The sequence below is a fragment of the Platichthys flesus genome, chromosome 2 (genome assembly GCF_949316205.1).
Source record: "Platichthys flesus chromosome 2, fPlaFle2.1, whole genome shotgun sequence".
NCBI classification, from domain to species: Eukaryota; Metazoa; Chordata; class Actinopteri; order Pleuronectiformes; family Pleuronectidae; genus Platichthys; species Platichthys flesus.
The window spans coordinates 21,670,995-21,693,978 of record NC_084946.1 but is presented as its reverse complement, the minus strand read 5'-3'; the positions used below and the strand labels follow the sequence as shown (position 1 = coordinate 21,693,978).

The 22,984-nt window shown below is 41.6% G+C and overlaps 2 protein-coding genes across 2 annotated transcripts in view; one reads left to right on the top strand and one right to left on the bottom strand.

Annotated features, from left to right (window-relative positions):
- Window positions 1-215: 215 nt before the first annotated feature.
- Window positions 216-7,891, bottom strand: rbck1 (RanBP-type and C3HC4-type zinc finger containing 1). Its single transcript, XM_062405995.1, has 13 exons — window positions 7,776-7,891; window positions 7,598-7,645; window positions 6,905-7,049; window positions 6,366-6,462; window positions 5,830-6,028; window positions 5,513-5,688; window positions 5,142-5,315; window positions 4,000-4,160; window positions 3,769-3,865; window positions 3,347-3,526; window positions 3,156-3,254; window positions 2,421-2,564; window positions 216-1,855 (listed from the first exon to the last, which is right to left on the bottom strand). The coding sequence occupies exons 2-13, from the start codon at window positions 7,635-7,637 to the stop codon at window positions 1,775-1,777; spliced, it is 1,593 nt and encodes a 530-aa protein (XP_062261979.1). The 5' UTR covers window positions 7,638-7,645; window positions 7,776-7,891; the 3' UTR covers window positions 216-1,774.
- A 933-nt stretch (window positions 7,892-8,824) lies between these two features.
- necab3 (N-terminal EF-hand calcium binding protein 3) overlaps window positions 8,825-22,984 on the top strand; it is a 40,449-nt gene continuing 26,289 nt past the window's right edge. The window contains exons 1-2 of the mRNA XM_062405983.1: window positions 8,825-9,024; window positions 16,260-16,284. Coding sequence (XP_062261967.1) covers window positions 8,902-9,024; window positions 16,260-16,284 — 148 coding nt within the window. The 5' untranslated portion in view covers window positions 8,825-8,901. The remainder of the gene's footprint in view (window positions 9,025-16,259; window positions 16,285-22,984) is intronic.

Below are 22,984 nucleotides of genomic sequence, written 5' to 3'. Positions count from 1 at the left end.
TTTCAAATAAAAATACTAATACTTTTTCCCTGATATGTTTTATACCCTTTGCTTCTCCTTTCACGCCCCCAAAAGTTTAATAACTAGGAGATAAGTCTTACTTCACAAGCTGTCCTCCTTCAGCAGGTGAAGTTGAAGCTGCCTGTTTGTATCAATCTCTGCACATAAATGATTCTGCACAGTGAGGTTGGTATTAAAAAGCAAAACACAAAACATTTGACAGGATAGAAACTTTAAGATATATTTTCATACAGCCAAGACACAATATTTCAGAGATCAAGAAGATTTGCCTGCACCTTGAAAGCGTCCCACATGTCACCTGATTAAGGAAATGGTTTTAATTGTATAAACCTAAAGTATTGTGACCATTTTAGGACACTTACATGTATTGTTTCCTAAAGCAATGAAATTACACTTGTATGATGATGATGTACATTAAATATTAATGCAAAAAGAAATATTTACGATGTTGAATGTGTAGTTAGTTCAGATTTAAATCTGATGAATGCTTAGTCGATCGGTGCAATATCCCAATGACTGGTTAAAGCTGTGCAAAGTCTTAGAGGACGTTGGTTCTGTTCAAGCCTAAAAAGCAAGTTTGTGTCTGCTTGTTAAAAATGTCCGCTTGCATTTTGTAACTCATGCAGCGCGATCAAAGTTCACGTTATAGATTTTGCCTCACGAAGGAACTGACGACAAATGAACAAAGATTATTGTAGACACGTTTCAAGTAATGGTGAAACCTGCAAACTCTGTAGATACACAACATAAAGACAATATACTGTATCTACTGCAGTACATCATCTAAGTCTGGAGGAATGAACTACAGACAGAGAACTGAATACTTGACTAAAAACTACATCATTATTCATCCATCTTTTCATCTTTTAAAATACGATACTTCTTAATCCTTAATTGCACCAGAGCAGCTTGTTTTCACATAATAAACACATTCATTCAGTGCAAACATTTAAAACAACATCCTTCACCTGATTAGACAACTGAAAGAAAAGCCCTTGTTTAAAAACCACCACTAAAAATAAACAATTCTGTTGCTTGTCACTGGTTTAACTGAGAAAATAACTGATCAAGGTATGAACATTGCTGGATGGTGAAGTTAATTGGAGATTAAATTGGCCGTAGGTGTGAATGTGAGCGTGATGGTGGTTTGTCTCTGTACCTCAGCCCTGCGATGGACTGACCAATGTCAGGCAGGACTGGCTCAAGCTCCGACCCTCAAGAGGAGAAGCCGTGTAGATAATATATAGGTAAACATGGTTAGATGTAGTTAATTAGTTGTAGCCATAAGAAAAGACTATAACACTATATATACTGTGTGTGAGGGGATATTCATAGATTTCTGTGTGAGTGTTATTGGAGTTAGAGCCAGACTTGAGTCAACAAAATAAAATGGATATGAAGCATTGGTTCAACACAAAAAGTGAATATTAAAGCAGAGTGTCCCGGTAAAGCTTATAATCTCATGAGGTAAACTTAATATCCTCGGCTGTAGAGATGCAGAAAATAAAGTCGGCACTTTGCATAACCTGCATATAGAACTTCTATCAGTGGCAGGAAGAAGCCTGAGTAGAGTCCAGGAATCTGGGCTAAGAGTCAGTAAAACAAACCAAATGAATATGTGAATGTATCCGGTGTTAAGCCAAAAGCCTGAGCATCAGCTGAGGTCTGCATCTCTTGAGATAGTGTGCTTACACACACACAACACACACACACACACACACACACACACTGTATTTGTTCACTCGCGCTCGCCTCAGTGGCAATTCTTGCAGTTGGGATGGCACGCCTGATTATTGACCCGACATCTGCATCCACCCGATGTGTCGCCGCTGCCCTGTAAGAGAATCAGGAAGAGAGAAAGAGTCAGAGGTAGAGAACACATGATGCGCCGGACGCCACCCATTGGTTTGTGAGCTGCCTCAAATTTGGCGCTTTGTTCGGCGCCATCTTGGTCTTTTGAAACAGGAAGTAACTGTATTTGGAGGAGTGGGGTTGGAGCCTGACCAAGAGCTCCAGGACACTGCTCGCCAACCTACAACTGTGGCTGTCAATCACTCTATATCAACATTTTCTCATAGACCTTAATAGAAAGAATTGCAATCAGTGAAGTCGCCCTCTACTGGTTAATTAAGAGAGAGCAGCTTTCAGGCACTTTGGCATTAGCTTAACTTTTCACACCTGGTGTCTACATTTATTTCTATATACAGTACATATCTAAATAATAATAAAATGAATGACGGCCTAATGCCATTTAGCTGCTGCAGTCTCAGGGCCCTGGCTCCCAGTCACACCGTCGTGTCTTACTGGTCGTTCGGGTTTAACACTACCTCTACCGCTGTGACCCGTCAAACTGTGTGGTCACGTGTGGTAACTTTCCTCCACACTGAACCGACACTCACATTTGGTCCCCAGCGAGCTTGTTTGGTGACCCAGCAGATTTCTGTCCTGCACATCAAACAGCAGATCCAGTCGCAGCCGTCCTTCTTCTGGACCACGACATCGCACGTCGGGCATTTCATGGCCTCGCCATTCTGCAGCATGCTCTGTCGTGAAATACAGTGAAACGGATGTAAAACAGCCGCAGAGAAACGCACAACAAATAAAGTACTCGCATAAGAAACATTGAATAACACTTGTAGTATGAACTCAATACAAATTACCTTTAAAGATATTTTAAAGAAGAGCACAAAAAGACCAACATTGAACAGTTATGAGTTAAGAACAGGCTGGTGCTGGTGCAACTCACATGGATATTTAAATATAGATTATTTGACTTATTCAAAGACATGTAGGAAACTGTCTTAAATGGGCTTTGAGATAAAACTGAATTTATGACGTGTTGTGTTAAACTGGGGGGGGGGGTCGATGTTAAAACTTCAAAATTTGATAAAAACGAGCATGTTACTATTCTGCATACGTTTCTGAATCTGTGGCCCTGTTGAGACCTGGTATCAACTTGATCCGATCACAAGTGGTCAGTCCTCAGTCCAGGTCTGAACGCTGCCCACCTGTGATCGGACTCCTCAGGGCGGATGTTGATCTGAGCAGAGATCTGTGAGCAGCAGGGAGCACAGGCCTGTTTGCTGTTGATGTCGACACAGTAAGTTTTAAATAAAGCTTTAAGGTTGACCTACCTCCAACATCTGCTTAGTCTGCTGAGCCGCCAGGTCGTTCTCTGCTCGTGTGCGCAGGTCATCCTGGTAGTCCTTGCAATTCATGTCTTCATGGATGGCCTTCAAAATAACAAACAACATTTCCTTTATTTGTGATGGCTCTACTTGACAGTGCACAACGGAAGCAAACCCAACAATGAGCACAAAGCTACCCTGCAGAGGATGCAGTTGGTTTCCTGGCAGAGTTCACACAGGAACTCGTTGACCTCGTCCTCGTTGACGCACCATCCCCGACAGTTGGGAGTCTGGCAGTGGAAGCTGTGCTCCGCGCGGCTCTCTGCGATGCTCAGACGCAGCTCCAGAAACCGCTGGTGCTCTTCATCGGAGAGCAGCTGCCAACCAGGATCACAGAGTTCAATAGAACCGAAAACAAGACAAGAGAAAAGCATGTCACCCCATCGTCCGTAAAGTGTACTTTTCCACAATATCAGATGCTAATTGTAATCATTATCTACTGAAACAAGCGTAATTGAACATCTTGTAGGTAATATGCATTTATATGTAATTGGATTATCGAAAGTGTATCCTATTACTTCCCGTCAACTTTCACAGTTTGAGAAGTTTCTTGTCTCACCTCTCGGATTTCTCGGTCCAGTATTTTACTGTCACAATTGTCAGGACACGACACCTCTGCATCTTGACTGTTCACTATCATCCCTTTTAGGCACTCCCTGTACAAGGACACACACACACACACACACACACACACACAAACACGGACATGAAAACACAAATGGGAAGTATTTAAAACACATTTATGACATTCAGGTCGTATGCAATGCTACGAAGGCGTTTCCCGTCCGACCTGCAGAAGGTGTGCAGACACTCTCGGAGCACGATGCCGTCTCCCGGCTCCAGAGTGGAGAAGCAGATGGGACAATCTGTCTCTGTGGTGTTGGGGATCAGATTCTGTTCTTCTGTTGCCAACAAGTGCATGTAGTTCCTCTCTCGCTCTTCCCGCTGAGTCTTCATCCCCGAGGAGGAGCGAGAGGGAAATGCAGAACACAAATTTTCATTTCAAAAGTCAGGCCAGGCTCAGAAACAGTTTCATCCCCCAGGCCATAAGACTTTTAAACTCCTCTGAACTGCAATAACTCCATCAAACTAGCACCGTGACATATTTGCATATTTGCACTTCTGTTGTTTTATTTTCTCCTCAGCTGTTCATATATATTTACATATACATACATTATTTCCTATTTTGATATTCTATTGTATACTATTTCTCTTATTTTATTGTATAGTGTGTAATTACTTGAGCATTGTTAGAAGAGAGCCTGAGACTCAAGCATTTCACTGCCAGAGACTGCTTAATGTTATTGTTGTGCATTTGACAAATACAAATCTTGAATCTTGAATCTTGAATCATTTAACATTTTAGATAAAAAGTGACACAGCTAAATAAATGATGCCTTTAGATAAAAATGTATCAAACCCTTTTGATGAGGAAATGTAATTGAGGCTTGATGATTAACCGTTTAACCATAAACTGGAAGATTAGCTTCTTCATAAAAAGAACAGATAAATAAAATAAAATATAATGAACAAGTAAATAAACAGAAACTGACATGTTTTTTTGTTTATTCTGTAAAATAAAGGTTTTCATAAACCGCATTTGAAACAACACGTAAGCGCTGATATCTATATGTCTGTGATAAAACCAACCAATACATTTTTTAGGATCTAATAAACATCCAGTGCATTTAGATTAGTGAAGAAAACCCATAAGCCAATGGCTTCTTGTTGCAAATCTGCAAATCTGTTCGTGGTCAAGTAAAGCAAAGTAAACAGCTCCTGACTTTCCAGCTTTAGAAACACAAACTGTACGACTCCAGCTTCACTGTGATGCTGGTCAGCTTCTAACACCGTGTAAAAACAATGTGTTTTAATCAGTCTGGGTCATCAGGGGATCTGGTTGCCTGAATGAGATCCGAGTAGCACTGTTACCTTCTCATACTGCAACATGGCCAGCTCTTCCTGCTGAATCCATACAACCTCCTGCAGGTCGGGCTGGTAGATGGCAGGCACCTCATAATCTTCTGGCCTTTCCCCTCCACATATCTCGCAGCCGGGACGAGTGGGTTTGTTCACGTACGTGCACTGAGTGCAGGTCCAGCCAAACTACACACAAACACACACGCGCACACACAACCACAGATTATACTCATATTGTTCTTTAGCCAGATAACAAAGTGTTTCACAAAGTGGCAAATATATCAGTTAAATCATCAGAATTGAAAGACTAATCTACAAATGAAAAATGTGCAGCCCCTGGACACACACTATGTGGACAAGCAGGCAAGAGTGTGAATCCTGACCTGAGGTTTAGGAGGCACAGTGGGGCGAGGGGCAGTCCTGGGTTGAGCCTGAGGAGGAGCAGTCTCCTGAGGCTTTGGAAGAGGAGCAGTCTCCTGAGGCTTTGGAGGAGGAGCCGTCTTCTCACCAACACCTCCTTTGGGAAAAGGCTGGAACAAGGCCATTGAATCCACGATGCCTATGAATAGATGAGCCTTACATAAAACATCTGTTTAACTGGTCAGTTGCATGGTGTAGTCCACTGGAGAAACATGTGTGTCTAATGCTGAATATTTGTCTTTTATACTAAATATGTTGTGTCCCTGTGTGTGTTGCAGACCGTCTATGCGTTGCTGGTCCTGGTCCAGTTTGTACTGATAGCGTGTGAGGTGAGCGCTGTAGGCGGAGAGGATGAAGAGGAACACCAGGTCTCCGCTCTCTCGAACGCCGTGGCTGTACAGCGTCTCCCGGTCCTGAGCCAGCCGCTTGCCGATCACCCAGCGCTGCAGCGTGGGCGGGAACCCGAAGTCCTGGCTGAACTGCGGAGAGGAAATCCAGAACAGACGGATCTTTCAGTGATGTTTGTTCGGAGGAGAAAAAAAATGGATTCTCTGATCCACACATGCATTTAAAGACAAAATTGCATGAGAGATATTTAAGCAGCAACAGGAATATACTCTTGTTCACCTGCTTCACTATGATACATGTTTCATTACAACATAGGAAACTGGTAAAATATCTGAGTTAATACATCATAGCTAAGTTTGAACTTTATATCAGTGAGGAGGTATTAAAGTCTAGTTTTCCTATCAATAGTATTATATTTAAATTTTAATTTAATATTATGATTTGGTCGTATTACTGTTACATGAGTACCTGGTCTTTGAGTTGTGCGATTGTCATATCAGCAGAAACCACAACGGTCATCGGGATGAAGTTGTCGGACTGAGCATCCTCGACTCCGACTTTCAACCTGCAACAACAGAACATCTTAGTTTGTATTCTTTCATGATTGCATCACAGAATCATATTCCTTACAAGTTAGTGCACGCACACACAGGTTGTGTTTACACCTGTTTGTTGGTTTGTGCACAAGATCACACAAAAACTACTGGAATGAAACATGTTGGATGGCTATGGTTTGAAACAGGGAAGAACCAGTTGGATTTAGGTGGGGAATCATTAATTAACATTGAATAACCAATCACTCACATTTAGAGTACTGGTATCTATGAGTGTGTTTGATTTGATGCAGCCTGACTGGATTTAAAGAGACTGTTGGATCTTGGTGGAGATATGACCTCTACTTTGACCTTCATTCCTCTCATCTAATCCTCTCTTCAAAAGGGAAACCAACCAAACAAGCACTAAGGAAACATCTGGCCAGAGCCCCCTAACCCACGGTTGTGGCCCACCTTATGGCGTCCTGCGGGTAGGCGGGTTTGTTGACGCTGACGGACACGGGGACAGACAGCTGTGACAGCCTCTGGCAGAGCTCCACTGCTTCTTGACTGTTCCCAGTGCTGAGGGCGTCGCTCAGAGAGAGGGCGAGTTCCTCCGCTGCAGAGGAAGCAAGGAGCGACTTTATAACCTCACAGCACGTTATGATCCACACACTCACAGGAGCCGTGTGGAGGATAAACAGGAACCTACAATAGACTTTGAGCAGCGTACAATAAGAGAAAAGCAAAGGCCCTTTTTTTGACCTTTTTGGGCTACTGTAGAATTATGCTGATGCTGAACTCTGTGGAGGAGGAGCCACTTATTTCACACACTTCTAATTACATGATTACAAAATGACAAAAACACTATTACCTTCAGAAAATTATACACAAATGAAAACATAACCGATTATTATTATTGTTATATTTATTTTATGCCCACTGATTTACTTAAATCCCTCACACGGGTCCTTTAACAGTTTAATGTCCTATGTGATACTTTGTCCATAGTTTTCTCTCCATCATCTTCTCACACATTATGTTCCTGATTAAACATTTTCTTGACTTTGGTGAAGAGATCACAGTGAACAGGGAGTTTATGACGGATCAAAACAACAGATTCCTCACAGACATGTGGTCAGATATGTGACAGCTGTGTTTGCTCACCCTCTTTCAAATTGTCTCTCGGTGCAACTTCAGAGGCCATGGTCCCACCTGAACATACGGGTAAGACGAGAAGTGATGTCACAACAGCAAGAGAGTTGTTTTGTTTCATGACAAGTTTTACAAGCAAACTTTCTGCGAGCGTCCTCACAAACCCTGTTTCCACCCGACACACACTCACCTGCAGAGAGGAGACGTGTCAAAAGCCCAGATTCAGGATCGGTCTCAACCCACAGACTCAACTTCGCGGTACGTGCTTAGTTCGGTTTTCACCGCTGACAGTCCGACAGGAAGAAATGAAAGCGAAACCGACTGGTGTTCAGGAAGAGGAATTAAAAAAATAGAATAGCACTGGGATCATGAAGCTCCGCCCCCCCGACATTCTCCTGAACCCTTTCATGTTAATAAAGTTACATTTTAAAGAAGAAAACACACACACACACACACACACACACAGACACACGTAAAATGACATGTTTATTTCAACTATTTAACAAATTTTTATTTTGAGCCAGATCACTTCAATTCAACTAAATAAAAGTGGAAATAATTGTAATTGATATCACTATTGTTATTATTAATAATTATATTAATAATTATGACAATGATAATAAATAACACAATCTAGAAATTATAATAAAGTCAATTTTGTTATAAAAGATTATGTGTACACACTTACAAATACATGCACAATGTAATAGATTGTGCAGGTGGATATGTACAAAGTGTAAAAGTCGTAATATTTAAACTAATAGGCGATATTTAAGTGAATATAATCTTGATGAAACATTATTTTTCAACGACCGACATGGTGAAACAGTGACTTCCAGGGTCCAGCAGGTGGCAGTGTCTGTCTAAAGTTAGTGCAGTGACGTTAACAGCAAAGTTTGCTGTCACGTGAAGGCGTCACAGTTAATAACAATCAGGTTTAACAACATTAGACTTGAACTCTTTTAATTGGAAAGTTATTTTTGATTGAACTAAATTGACTGACTGGACATTTGACCTCGTTTCAACAGCTCACTTCGGGTTTGGTTTGCACTGTTGATATTCGGTAGGATCTCATTGCATTAACGAAAGATGAGTCAGGTGAACCTGTGTACGATGCAGATGCACACATAAAAGAGCCAATCAGAGCTGCTCCATGCAGGAGGGGAGGGGCTGGAGCTCTCCTCAGCACCACAAAGTCTCCCTCTCTCTCTCCCTCCCTCTCTCTCTCTCTCCCTCAGCAGTGACTTCTCATCCCTCACACCTTCACTCCTCTCTCCTCGCTCCACGATCACCTCGATCGTCCTCCGCGGTGAAAGATGCTGTCTTGTACGGAGATGATCACCATGTGCCTGCAGTCCGCCAAACACAAGCACCTGCGGGTTCAGCAGCAGCAGCTGCAGCCGAGCAGCGACGGCCAGGGACTGGGCATCTTTCATGATGTGAGTGGATCTCCTCCTTTACTCAGGCAGCAACATGGAAAGTGACAACTCTGCTTTTGATATACGTGTTACTACCAGTACCAGATTGGTAATCGTCCAGAGACGCTGTATGAAATCATAAAGTGTGTTTTTGTGTGTGTGTGTGTGTGTGTGTGTGTTAGTCATGCTGTGGAGACTAACATCTGTTTACAAGTCATATTATGGGGGGTAAATGCAAGTCCCCAAAATGTAAATCATTACATTTTAAGGTGAATTTTAGGATAAATTTAGGTTTAGGGTTAGGATTAAGTTAGGGTTAGTGTTAGGATTAGGATAAAGTTAGGGTTAGAGTAAGGGTTAGTTTCCAGTTAGGTTAGGGTTAGGGTTAGGTAAAAGTAAAAGCGCTTCAGACTAGCGTTAGGAGGGTTAAAGGCATGCATGAAATAGATTCAGGTTAGGATTAGGGTGAGGTTATGTTAGAGTAATAAACTGTCTTTATTGTAAATCAATGTAATGTCATCTGAAGTCATGGAGACACAGCTGTGTGTGTGTGTGTGTGTGTGTGTGTGTGTGTGTGTGTGTGTTCCTTCTATTCACCTCTGTAGGACTCTTCAACACTGACCTCATCAGGACCATTAGTCCTCATGGGGCCTGAAGACCGCCCCTGATGAGGAAAAGGGTCAATTCTGAGGTTGTGCTTGAGTTCAGTGGTAAATTGTGGTTGAAGGGTTAGGCTGTCCACAATGAATGGAAAATCCTAATAAGCTGTGGTGAAATATGTTTGTGTGAGTGTGTGTATGTGTGTGTGTGTGTGTGTGTGTGTGTGTGTGTGCAGCTGCTGCCTCTGCATGATAAATTAAGCTCTCAGTCAGACAGTTTCATAGGCTGCTTGGGGCTCTACTCTCATTGTTACACACACACATACACACACACACACACACGCACAAGCACACACTATAACACACACACACACACAAACAGAGAGAGATCTGTCGAATGTAAAATGAAATGCAAAATAGAAACACCCAAAAATGTTTCTTGTACCACAATTAAAACTTCATCACTGACGACGACACTCATTGAGCTAATGAATTCCCTATTCCCTTAACGGAACCTTTACCATCACAATAAATGCCTAACCCCAAAACCAAGTCATAACCCTCAACCAAGCCTTTGAAAAAGTGAGGACCAGCCAAATTGTCATCACAATGATGGTATCGAACCAAAATTGGCCCTTGTAACAATAGAAATAGATTCACAGACACACAAACACATGCACCCCATGTGGAGCTTAAACCAATAACAGCCGCTGCCTGATTAACCTGCGGCACTGCAGTAGAGACTCTCCATGGATAAAGTAATTATCCATCCGTCACACACTGTCCTGGGTTAGAGGGCCAACCATGTGTCCGAATCTGAGCTCTTACTTTGTGACGGCTCGTCTAAACAAGGACTCATCATGCCCACATTGTTGCAGAACAGTCATTGTGTTGGTGCGTGTGTCCCCGAGGCCGAGCACAGCAGCAGAAAGCCTCCTCCAATTTAATCTCCAGTTTCTGTGTGGTAGGAGCAGAACAGAAGAACAGGCGCGCTCTGCCTGATGGGTCACATAATTATATTTGAAATTTCTAAAACAGCCTGTGTGCAAGGGAAATAATGGTGTTGGGAAATATTGAATACTGTGAAGCTAAGAACAAGAACATTCCTTTAACTCATTTTATTGCAATTACTGTTCTTTTTTTTGGTCTTTCTGTTCTGGTTTGGTGAACGTGAGACATTCTGCAGACAGTGAAAGTCTTATTTTCATAGGGTTGCCCAATTATTCCACTGGAACAGCTGACAGATTTATATTCAAAAAATTGTAAGTTTGTGTTTAAAGCAGGTTGAGTTCTGTGTCTTACTCTGCTGGGGCGTTTGTTTCCAACACATTGCCTGAACAATGTAAAGCAGTCAGCTTGAAAGAAGCATAAATGTCTTGTCATTGATTTTCAGAGCTGATGCCAGTGGATGGGCTTTATTATGGAGGGATTCACATTTGCGATCAATACTGGAGAGCCCGGGGCTATTCATCAGTTGGCCAATAAAAAGCTTATCACAGTCCTATCTGTATCGACATTTAGGTTTGCAGATATGATAACTTTAATTTTTGGAACAAAAAAAAAAGGAATGTATGTGCAATTAAGTTTATTTCCTTAATTCAAGTTATATAGATTTGGTTGTATTAATGTTTTCTTGTTTATTTATAAAACATTTTATGCTTAAGCTGTAAAACATCTAACCTCAATTAGATTTCTTTGCCATAACTGTTTGATAAAGATATCTTAGGAATCATTCCCATTTTTTATATATAAACAATTGACACATAAGGAGGTTGTATAAGAGGAAAATGTGTTAAGAACAAAAATAGGAATACTATATTCAATAAAAATGGAAATACCATATACAAGGTGTGTTCTAAACATGCAATATAAAGAAAGATAAGGAAAATATAATCTGTAACATCAGCCCCAAAAAAAACATGTTTATCGATGTCAATTAAGGTAAAATAATGTCAAATCACAAGATTAGAATAATTTAATTCCCCCAAAAAACAATCAATGGGCCAATCAATCTAGAAAAGTAGGTCTTCACTGGCGATGAGCCGGTGTATGATGTGTGAGATGTAGAGGTTGTTACAGCTCAGATTCAGAAGAGACAAAGCGGTGCCTGTATAAATGTCCTGTTCAAAGAGTTCAAAGACAGTAAATTATGCTGGCGATCATAGGCTTAGGTGTGTGTGTTTGTGGGGGGGGGGGGGGGGGGTTCATCCACATGCTTTTTTCTATCGTCCTTGTTGTTGTATCCAGTGGTTCTGTATTCCTCAGCTCTCCCTCTCTCCCCTTCACTCCCGATCTGTATTCTTTGCTGCAGCTGGGGGGAAAAAAACACCCATGGGATTTAAGGAAATAGAAATGAAAAAAAGAATGTAAACAGAGAGAGAGACCACTGTCTTAACACCTGCCACTGTGACATGAGAACGGCAGCGCTCAGGGAAGCAGCTCTGACCTTTCCGGGGCTTCGCTGTAAATGATGCATTATTGTCTCTCGACACTGCAGAGCTCAAAGAAACGTCCCAAACAGCAAACAAGTTAAACAGCACTGTACCTGCTCCTTGTTGCGTGGAGCAGGGGGGATAACGTGCTGCTCGGATGGATTACACTGAGCCACAGGGGACAGAGGAAGGACTGCTGACTGGGGAGGAAAAGGAGATTCACCGAACACTGTGTGCAAGATTAAAGTAGATAGAATATTAATTGTATTAATTGAGTCTTGTTGAGTCTTGCATTAAATGTGGAGGGCTCAGGAGCTCCTGCCATCGTGCAGCATTCTACTTGATCCATATAACACAGACAGTGATTTGCAGCACTCGAGGTTTGACAGGCGACTCGTAAACAGGAACGATTCCCACGAGAACCGGTTTGAAACGACCTGTTGAGGCTGCGAAGAGACGGACGTTGACGGATTTGAAGCGTTTTGACCTTTGGGAAATGAAAGTGAGGGCCGTGCTCTGCTGTCATCATTAACCTGTAGGTCAGAAGTGATGAGCAAGTCAAGTCTGACCTCTGCTCAACAACAGACAACAGATGGGCGGGAGGAGGATTTGAATCAATAGAATATAAAGATCTTTTGTTTTTTTCTAGTTTCTTAGCTCAGTGTCTTTGTTCAATCTACCATGAAGTCAGATTTATACATGTGGAATACTGGGGGAAATAAAATATGAAAGTAGATAATGAAATTAGGATGGGGCACTGTGGCATCAGCCTGTGAACTGAGCTCAACATGTTTTCTTCTAAATCAAACGCTGGGTCATGCAAATTATCTGTGTAGACACACACAGACACACAGCGCAGGTGACAATGTCTGTCATGGCAACAATTTTAATAGAATCACTTACTATTTGGCAATTTGTCATCAAATTAAAACACAACATTCTTTTTATTGCTGCAGTGCTTTGGATCAAGCTGTCCTACTTTTATTTTGAAAGGTTGTGAACGTGGGTCTGCAGATTGCTTCGTTTGCTTAACAGTTTTCTGAAACATCTGTTGTGCAATCCATTGATAAAACAACACCAGTCAAGTAAATCACTCAAAGTGACAAATGAATACAGTTTCATTTTATGAAGAATATTGACTAAAGAAAATCCATTGCAGACAAACCAGGTAGGATGAGAACAGGCTTGTTTAGAATGGGCGCAGAGACCTTCAGGTTCTCTCCACGCTACCTGAGCTGTCTGCTGCATCACGACTCTGTGCACAGAGGACTCCAGAGAAATCGTTTCTTCTTTCCACTCTTTCATCTTGACATTGATTTATAAAGGAGCAGCTTCTCCTCAGTGTCGCCCAATTACCTCGAGACCCACCGCACACGAAAACAAAGATGATTGTTAAAATGGTCGCAGCGCCTGATTTCAAGTCCGCCAGCCGCTGACTATCAGCTGGCCTCGCTCCTCTGAGGCGACAAGCGACTCTCCCAGTGTTTGTCACTCACTGGCACAGTCGCCATTCTGCCTCTTGATCTGTGGCGGTTGATTATCTTCTCTCTCTCTCTCTCTCTCATTCCCTCTCTCCCTCTCTCTCTCTCTGCAGTCGCTAGCACTCGTGAAAATTTGAACCTCCGTTAAAAATAGGCATTCTATTTATCCGTGATGGTAAGTGCCACAGTCCCTGGCAGCTCGTGACCACTCACACACTCGGCAGTCAACAACCATCACACTGTCGAGTCCTCCTCGGTGCGAGAGAACAGATTGTTGAAAACGTGTTTGTTTGGGCTACGTGCAAGTTTCATTCTTTTCATATTTTCCAGCCGGGCAGGCTTTCGTTTTTTTTTTACAATGTGCATAAACACTAAACTGAGTGTTTTTGTTTTTACCAAGCAGTGATTTATCGCTTTTTCATCCATTGACATCCCCATCATAGTCATTATAATTACACAACTCACTTTGGAGTCATTGTCAGACTCTCTCTTGTGAATCATAAAGCTTCTCATACTTCACCAGGACCCCCGTCAGGAGAAGAATGAAAGAACTGTCACATTTCAACATTTTCACATGGACAGCATTATTGCGATTATTGACCTTATTCTGATTTAAACATTGCGGTATGATATTTAACTGAGTCGCTAATATAATAATCTGTTCTTATTCCTATTTATATTGTTGTGGAAACTTATCATGAGATTTGAAATAGTGAATTCCTCAAACCGGAGTTGTCTTTAGACGTTTAATTACTAGCTCTACAGAGGTTTACCCAGCAACATGGCTCAAAGTGCAACCACGAGAAGTTAAAAAAGAGGGTCGTTATAAAATGTGATGAATAGGATACAGAACAGAAAGCACATAAAAAACTCTCTGCTGTCTGGCACGGTTATAGAAAGAGAAATCAAATCCAGCACACAGCCGCACAAATAAAGGTCAACAGTAGGTGAAGGAGGTCGATGTTGTATCAGCTAAGTGCACAGAAAACAGTCAAAACAGTAGTAAGACATTGATCAGGGGGAATTTTCCATTACAATATGTTCAGAGCATAGTCCAAGTATAATGTTGTTACATCATTCCATCCAATGTGTTATTCTGTCCGACGTTGTTCCAGCAGCTTTAAAATCCCAACCTGAAAGGATTCCATGCACGATGCTTCTGTGTATTATAAAGAAGCTACAACTCCTTTTTATTTTTCCATCTTGTTTACACCCAGATAAGATTTAATAATAGCAAAAAAACTTTCTGTATCTACTCCAATAGAATACCACCTGGGTATGAAAGCAGAAATGGCCAAAGCTTTTTTTCTCCATTGACAATTCTGTGACAGAGGTTTAATTAACAACACTCATAATGTCAAAGTGTGATTTAAACGTGCCCTTAAATACTCCATCATGCAGGACAGCATGGCCCTGGAAATGTGATTCTGTCAAACTTGATCTTATTAATAGAAGCCGCTTGTTGAGTTTGACGTTGAGAGTGCAGCCACAGCGCAGAGTCACACGTTCCTGTCTGTCTCTCCGGACTCCACTGTTCAGCCTCAGCTTCCGGCTGCTGCTCTCTGCTTTATCGTTTGTTTGACGGCAGAATTACACAGAAACTCCAGAGCGAGTTTTAAAGAGACCTGGATGAAGGATGGGCAATGGGCTGAGAGTTACCCCATTCCACTTTGGGCTGGATCCTGACAAAGAGTCGGATCCAGGATGTTTGTATTTCTTTTAACATTGCACTATACTTATTAATGTGTGATTCACCACTTCCCAGGGAGTAATTAATGGATTTTGATGAACAACAATCAGGCGTATTTAGGGGATTAAGATCTATGAGCGTGTGCAATTAGCTTGATTGAATTTCGGCTGACTGCTGGGCCTTGGCGGAGGTATGAGCTCTACTGGGTTTATTGTTTGTTACCTGGACAAAAACTACTCATATATTAAATTATAAAGTTTAATCTACAAATGTTCAATTAATCTTTTCATCCACACAAAGCAAATTGTCTGTGCAGGGTGAATATGGTTTTGGCGACTTTTTAATCCTCTGCTCCATCACAGACTCTGGCCATTTGTTCTGCCCAGAACTTCTTCTGATTCGTGACAAACGTTCATTGCACTCGAGGATGAGCTCATTGGGTTTTGGTGATGAAAGGTCGAAAGTCAACTGTGGCCGTGAGAAAAGATGTGAACTCAAAAATAAATGCCCCATTTACGACTCAATATCCTTTAATAGGATGAAATAATGAAGCAAGTGGCCTTTTCATATCCAGAGAGCCAAAGGTCAGCGTCACCGTGACGGGGAGTTTCTCACCATATTTCCTGCGATTTGATTGGCTGGTGGAGGCGTACAAACCTGAGGCGGTATAGTTTTCCTTTGAGCAGTTCTCATGACTAAGGCTACCTGACTATCAATAATTGCTATCAGCCTCTTTGGAGTGCAGCGGCCTTACACTGCGTCTGAAATTACTGTTTTATATCAGAAGTGACGAGTGTTGAACCCGTTTTTTAATTTGACACATACGCCCAATTGCCGTTCAAGCCATCGTGTCAGCTCCTCGTTCATAAGCCGGCTCAGTTCTCTGCAGCAGAGCCAAAGTAAAGCTTTTCACAGTTGCACGTCTTATTGTGCTTTTCCCAATCTGCCATGATAGGTTTTAATCTGCACCTGCTTATTGAAAGAATCCCCTCAGTGGTTCCAGACTAGAACTAACAACCACGTCTCCCCTGCTCTCTTTTCTCTTTCTCTGCAGATTTTCCGCCGAGCCGACAAAAACGGTGAGTAAACAGCGCATAACACGTTCTGTGATGAATCATTTGACACGTCGCATGCTCCTTGTTTCCCCCCCCCACATTCTGTCACTCGTTATTATGCCTGAGACACTGTGGGCGGAGGAGTACAGGATTTTCATGAATGTCTCCTCGAGTGAAGCTCTCTGCGATTCAGGCCGTGTTCAGATGCTGGGTTATGGCCATGACTTGAGGATTGTGTCACACGGAATAAAGCACCGCTCTCTCAGTGGCTGCAGACTGGAAGTGAATGTGACTCATGTTCACAAAGTCTGAGGAGAGTTATTTCCTCTTGCAGTGAATCACTTATATGTAGTTTTTCTATATTAACATTTTTTTTTTATTTAACTATATGCAGCACCCCAGGTATTTGTCAGAGTTCACTACCTCTAATGTCTGAGTGCCCTTAAGTAGTGGGAGGAATGGCTTTAGTGCACTGTCTCATTGGAAACATTCAAAAGTGCCTCTATATATTTTTAGTTACCACTCTGGTGCGCATATACACTCTCATGGATTGTGTTCATCTATGGTAAGTGCTCCTTTTGTACCGTGCAGATCAAAGGGTCAGGTTCAGACCTGGTGTTCCTGTAACGTCCGTCCCGAGAGACCCGATCTCAAGTGGTCAGCGCTACGTTTGGTCCGTTCCCTCCTGGTATTAGACTGTGCCCTGGATGTCTCCCGCGACCATTTTTGATTGGTTCTCACTTTCCGGCTCCGTATGCAAATAGACATTGTTCCTGTTGGCGAAGACCCAACGTTGTTTTAGCCGGTTTACAGATGTGTCTTATGTCAGAGAGTGAGAGAAAGAGAGATACATGAGTCAGGAGCAAATCAATGGACTCATTCGAAAAAAAGAAAGAAAAACAACATGTTGGGGTCTATGTTAATATTGTGGTGGTGGCCAACAGTAAGAGAAGCGTAGATAAGCTTTTGTTCCATTTTGAAACGGTCCAGCTGCTTGTGCTTATCAAGTTTGGATGTCAAAGCTTTTGTGGTTGTGGCACAAAAAAAAAATTGTCTGAGTAATCGCATCTCAAATGCATCCTCAGTGTCTTGGGTTTGTTCACTTGTGATCTAATCTCTCAAGACCAGATCGGAATGGGTCCAACATCCTTCATCGTAACATTTGACAAAGATTTGATCAAATTGTAAAGACTTGTCGTGCTCGCCATTTGTCTCACTAACCCAATGGATGATCTACCATTGTTTTATTTGGGTTAGATATATAGTTGTGTTGTGAAAAATCATCACACTCACTGGCACTGTATTGGTTTACTGATTGGAAAAGGGGGAAAAAGTCATCACACGTTTTTTCTTTAAATAGACTTGTTCCATTGGTTGTTGTTACAATGCTTTAACAATGCACCTCCAGGAAAAGAAATCCCTACAACCTTGGCTTTGTCCAAAACTGTGAAAACTGCCTGACACGTCACATATTTATAAAAAAGTCATATCTATTTCCAACTACACATGGTGAAAATCCTTGCTGTGATAATAACCTCTCGTTTCTCCTCCTCTGCTCGGTGGCGGCCGATGCCCCGCGCGCAAAGATATTTATATCCGTCCAAGGTGCCAAAGCAAATCAGGGAAAGTGCACATCACCGGCGCATTGTTGCAGTTACGGAGCGCTGCAATCAACACGCGTCAAAACAGCAATTACTTCTCAGAAGCTCTCACCGTTCACCGTGACGCGGCTGCTACGTGACCAATTGTTTTTCAGCTTCAAAACCTGATCGTTAAATATATTTTTATTAGAATGAGCTGAGGTGCAGCAGTTGTGGAGAATGAGGAGGACGGAGGAATGTTAGTAAAAGGAAAACTCATTGAAAATATACTGTGCCACCTCCACTGCTCTTATGTTTCACTAATCAGTACCACAGGGATTCGACCTGGGAATCAAACTGAGCTCATGTTTATGCTCTCTCTCTCTCTCTCCCTCTCTCTCTCTCTCTCTCTCTCTCTCTCTCTCTCTCTGATAAGTCTGTCCTGTTCAGACTGACGTCCATCTGTAATGAGACAAGGCGGGCCATTCACATCCATTTGTTGTTAATAGTTTGATATAGTGACTGACAGGCGAATCATTTTTGTTAATAATCCAACTGGCTGCCGCTGTAGAGGAGTCTCTTTAATTCGATGCAAAGATAAAGTGGAAGGTTTATTATCTCTGAAGAAAAAATATTCTGTGAAATGGATAAATGACCTTAGAGGTTCTGGCGATTGTGAATTGGTTCGGTGACGCAGGTAAACACAGATTAGTCCAGATACATGTCCTGATATCGACAAAATTAAAATGAGGTACTTAGCAGTAAAATGTGGTGAATAATAAACCAGTTATTACACATGTCATACATTGTGACAGCTGTTAATTCATCTCAGGCCGGTTTTGAACTTCTTGTCTGTTGTCATGAATATCGTAGCTTCACTTCCTCGTCATTACAAAATTAAGATGAGTTAGAGGAACTATGACAAAACCACAGAAGCATCAACCCACTCTGCTCAGTTCCCCTCTACAGATGGTTTCAGTGTCTCTCAGCTCATGGTTTCGGTTCAGCCCCACAGCTGTTCCCAGTGGTTTCCAGCTGCAGCAGACAGCTGCTTCTGAAGAGCTTTGACGCCACCTGCTCGAAAACAAACACGAGACAGACGACTTAGCGACCAGCGGTTGAACATAGTCGATCGGCCAAAGAACTTTGTGGAGACCAGCGTGAACAGAAAGTGAATTTTGAGCTAGTTCCAAATTTTGTTTGACGGGATCAGACTCCAGAGAAGTGCCTATGATGTTATATTTTACTTATATATGTAATATGTGTACACAATACAGCTAGCTCAACTGGCAGCATGGGGGCTTTGCATACGCAGTCCACCCAGCTCCATTTCTCTCTTAAAGTCCATCAATAAAGTGGAAATGCCCAAATATATCTGTAAAGAAAAGATACAAAATACTACTTTCAGTCTAATCAGCAATAGATTTTGATCCAAAATAAATGATCCTGAAACAGTAACGTGCACAGACAGAGCCCTCTCCACGAGAACCGGCAACACAGGCTGATTCATTTTGTGGATAGTTCTTGAAAATGGTAGAAAATTAAACTTTGAGTTGAGTTGGTTGTAGAGAAAAGGTTCATATTTATGTCCCTGAAGTCTCTTGTCCTGCTTTTAATGGTTTAAGACTCACGTCACCAGTGTTGCATGAAGACCTGAGAATAATTAGTGATCTTACATAACCAACTGGAACTCATTTATAAGGCCGGTCACAGAACAGCGCTCTCGTATGATTTTGTCGTAGCAGCTTAAAGTTTAGTAACAAAAACATAAGAAATGACTCAACATTTTTCTGGGAAATATTTTTTCTTCGTTGTCCAGATTCTATTCACATCATGGTTTTCAAAATGAAACACACTGTGAGAGCTGAAGAGGTCATTTCCTCTCTGTCGCTGCACTTTTTAATGAACCTTCATCTTTTCTTCTTCTTCTCCTCATCTTAACCAACGTGGAGGAAAGGAGCAGTCAGCTCCAGACCATTAGTGAGTCGGAGAACAGAGAAGCAGTTGGGGTGTGTGCTCTGAAGGCAGCATTCAGGCATAAATTAGGATCTGGAAGCTGAAGTGAAGCTTATATCCCAGACGTCCTCACAGATGGTCCGGGGGAACACGTCTTATAAGAGAGCACTGATACTAAGTATAACCAGCATCGGAGTACAGTTTGAGTATACAGTATTTCATGGGAGTTTAAAGGACCCAGCTGAAGTTGCTTTCGAAGCTGTGATGCATTAGTGGAAATTTATAAACCACTTAGGAGAGGCTGCAGTGGGACTAACCTTTTTAGAGATAAGAGAGCGGCCTACTTTGTGCCCCACTTCTACAGGCTTCCCTCACTTGTTTGTTAGCTTCTCATTTACTCTGGTCCTCAGCCCACTTTGTTTAGACTCTTTAAGTAGAAAAGGTCGGATACATGTGGTCTTTATCCGTGTGTGTGTGTGTGTGTGTGTGTGTGTGTGCGTGTGTGTGTGTGTTTGGATAAATCATGCAAAACACTGTTTTCTCAAATACAAATTCTTAAATGAGTATTTTCTGAGTCAGTGATAACAACATTTCAAGCAAACAGCTTTAGAGGCAACCGTCAGTGGGATTGATCTCCACTTTCTGCTGCTGCGATAAGGCACTTTTTTTGTCTAGCAATGAAGACTGAAACTGTTTCGTTCAGTTGAAGTTGGAGGTATCACACAATCACATTCTGAATATTCAAATAATCTGTTATTAAAGATTTATTTTTGTAAAGAAACATCTGCAATAATAAGTGGTCCTATTTGTGTTTCAGTCTTGTAATATTCAAATTTTTTATGACTGAATCACACAATTGAGGATATAAACTTATTTCCACACTGCAGAAAGAATTACCACACACTCTTGGGCCACAGCCCAACGTGCAAGCACTGAAATGAAAGCTGTTTTACAAACCCCTGCAAACCCTTTAAACAAATAAAACTCATCTGAACCAAATACTCCAACCTTTATAAACCCATTAAAAACAGTTCACTTTATTTACAAATCATAAAAAGCTAAGCAATTTCAAGTTCTCGGTTCAGTGCGGCCTTGGAGAGTTTCTGTCACGAGAAATAATTGAGAAAAATCTGTGAGTTTAATTCAAAGTTAACTTGTAGAGTGTAGTTTGTTTCAATGAGCCCCTGTTTGCTTTCAAACCAGGTCAACAACACCTTCTTATGCAAAGTGTGATTCATTTGCAGACCCTGATTAAGTTATTCACCAGGAAGCTCGTTGTTCTCCTCTCTGCAAATGTTCCAGATATTGTTGCATTAAAATTCACATCATTACCTTCACAATAACTGGAGTTACCATGAGAGGAGCAGTGGCTCATCCGTCATGGACATAATACAGGGCTGGCTGTGGAGGTTATGGATGTTTCTGGAATGGTTGATCTACTTAGAGAATGTAATGTTCCTTATGTCATTGAGCCCTGCATGGATTATTAATTCATCTAAAAAAAGGCCTCAGCTGTTTGTGTTGGGAATCTGTTCAACAACTGGATCCTGCAGCTGCTCTGAAAGGACATGAAAATGACATTTTAATGCAACAAAGTCTTGATAAAACACAAGATGGAGGGATGCGGCAAGATGAGGAAATAAATGAGTCACATCTCAGAGGCAAACATTTTAAGCACATTTGGTAAAAATACAAGCTGTAAGAAAAAGAGAGAGTTTATGAACTGTTCAGAATATATATATCAAAAGTGAAGCCAAAGTGGGAGTGTCTAAGACTTGCATTCTTTTGAACACCAGCACTGACTTCACTGGTTGCAAAATGTAGTCTGTTTCTATTGAAGTCAATAAGAAATGACCCACCTTCTCAATTGATTTATAATTTAAGTAAACACTTTCTGAAAGAGTTAACTTATTCCCGATCGGCGGCGCAGCTGCTGTTTTGGAGAGATGAAGACGTTATTTCCAGGAAAAGAAAACTGCAGTTTAGGGTGAAACCAATTCATTTCAAAGAGATGGTATCTAATCGGTACATAGAGTTACATTCTCACAAATGCCTGACCAGGCATTTCAGATTGGAAGCTTTTCTCATGCTGGCATCGTTATCTAAAATGTCAATCATTAGTTTTGAATCCTCTTTAATACACAACGATGCAACAAAATGTCAAACTTGAGGCTTGAAAATGTCGTTTCTGCAGACGAAAACTGGGGAATGTCACTTGGTCAGGAAATGCCAAAATGTTAAGGCGCTATCTCTAGGACAACAACCACACTGATAAACAACAGAGCTGTGTATCGCACCATCACTTCAGGACGACTGTTGACTGAACAATCATGTCCAGAGTGATGCATCAGTTTTTTCTCCATCCTCACATCCTCACAAGTCATCAAAAGAGATGCAGCTGATAGAAGTGAGGACGCATGAAATGGAAATGAGAACGTAAAGGCAAAGATCTTTAAGATAACAAACAGATAATCCCCCCCACACACACACACACCTTACTGTGCATCTTCATTTCCCTGATGCCATCTGTCATCGTCCTCCCTGAAGAGCATGTGCGAGATTAAAGGCACAATTGCAGTATCAACATTTGTATGTGTGCAAGACAAATATAAACACTTAACTTTTGCCAATCCTTCTCTAAAAATAACGCTGGTGGGCATGCATCAGATGTATTTTCCAAGAAAGATTAGTTATTTGCTTTTGTGGGTTTCAGTACAAACTGCTGCACTTTCAAGATGAGGCTTTTCTGAAAGTAACACAGGGGACAAAAGTGATTGCAGTGCTCGGGCTAAGAACCCGACTCCAAGTCCACGCCGACCTGCCAACTTTAATTACCTCCAACATGGACATCCATTACTTCTACCCTGTCCATTTGTTTAATGGTTGCTTTGATTGCACAAAAAACGACACAACAGATTTCCATAAAACTTGGAAGATTGACACATGGACTAGAAAGAACCTACATTTTGGAGAAAGATTCAGTTTTTGAACATTGCGAGGGTGAATCATTTGTGCAGCTTGATGAAAAAGATCCATCATATTTAGGGAACTGATATCTGTGAACTCTGGTGAGGCTTGATTGAATTCAAGAGTCTGTTGGGCCCTGGTGGAGGTTTGCCCTCCACTGAGAGCCACTTGTTATTTGTCTTTATTGCATTCAACACAAGTGTGCTGCTCTTTGACTGGGT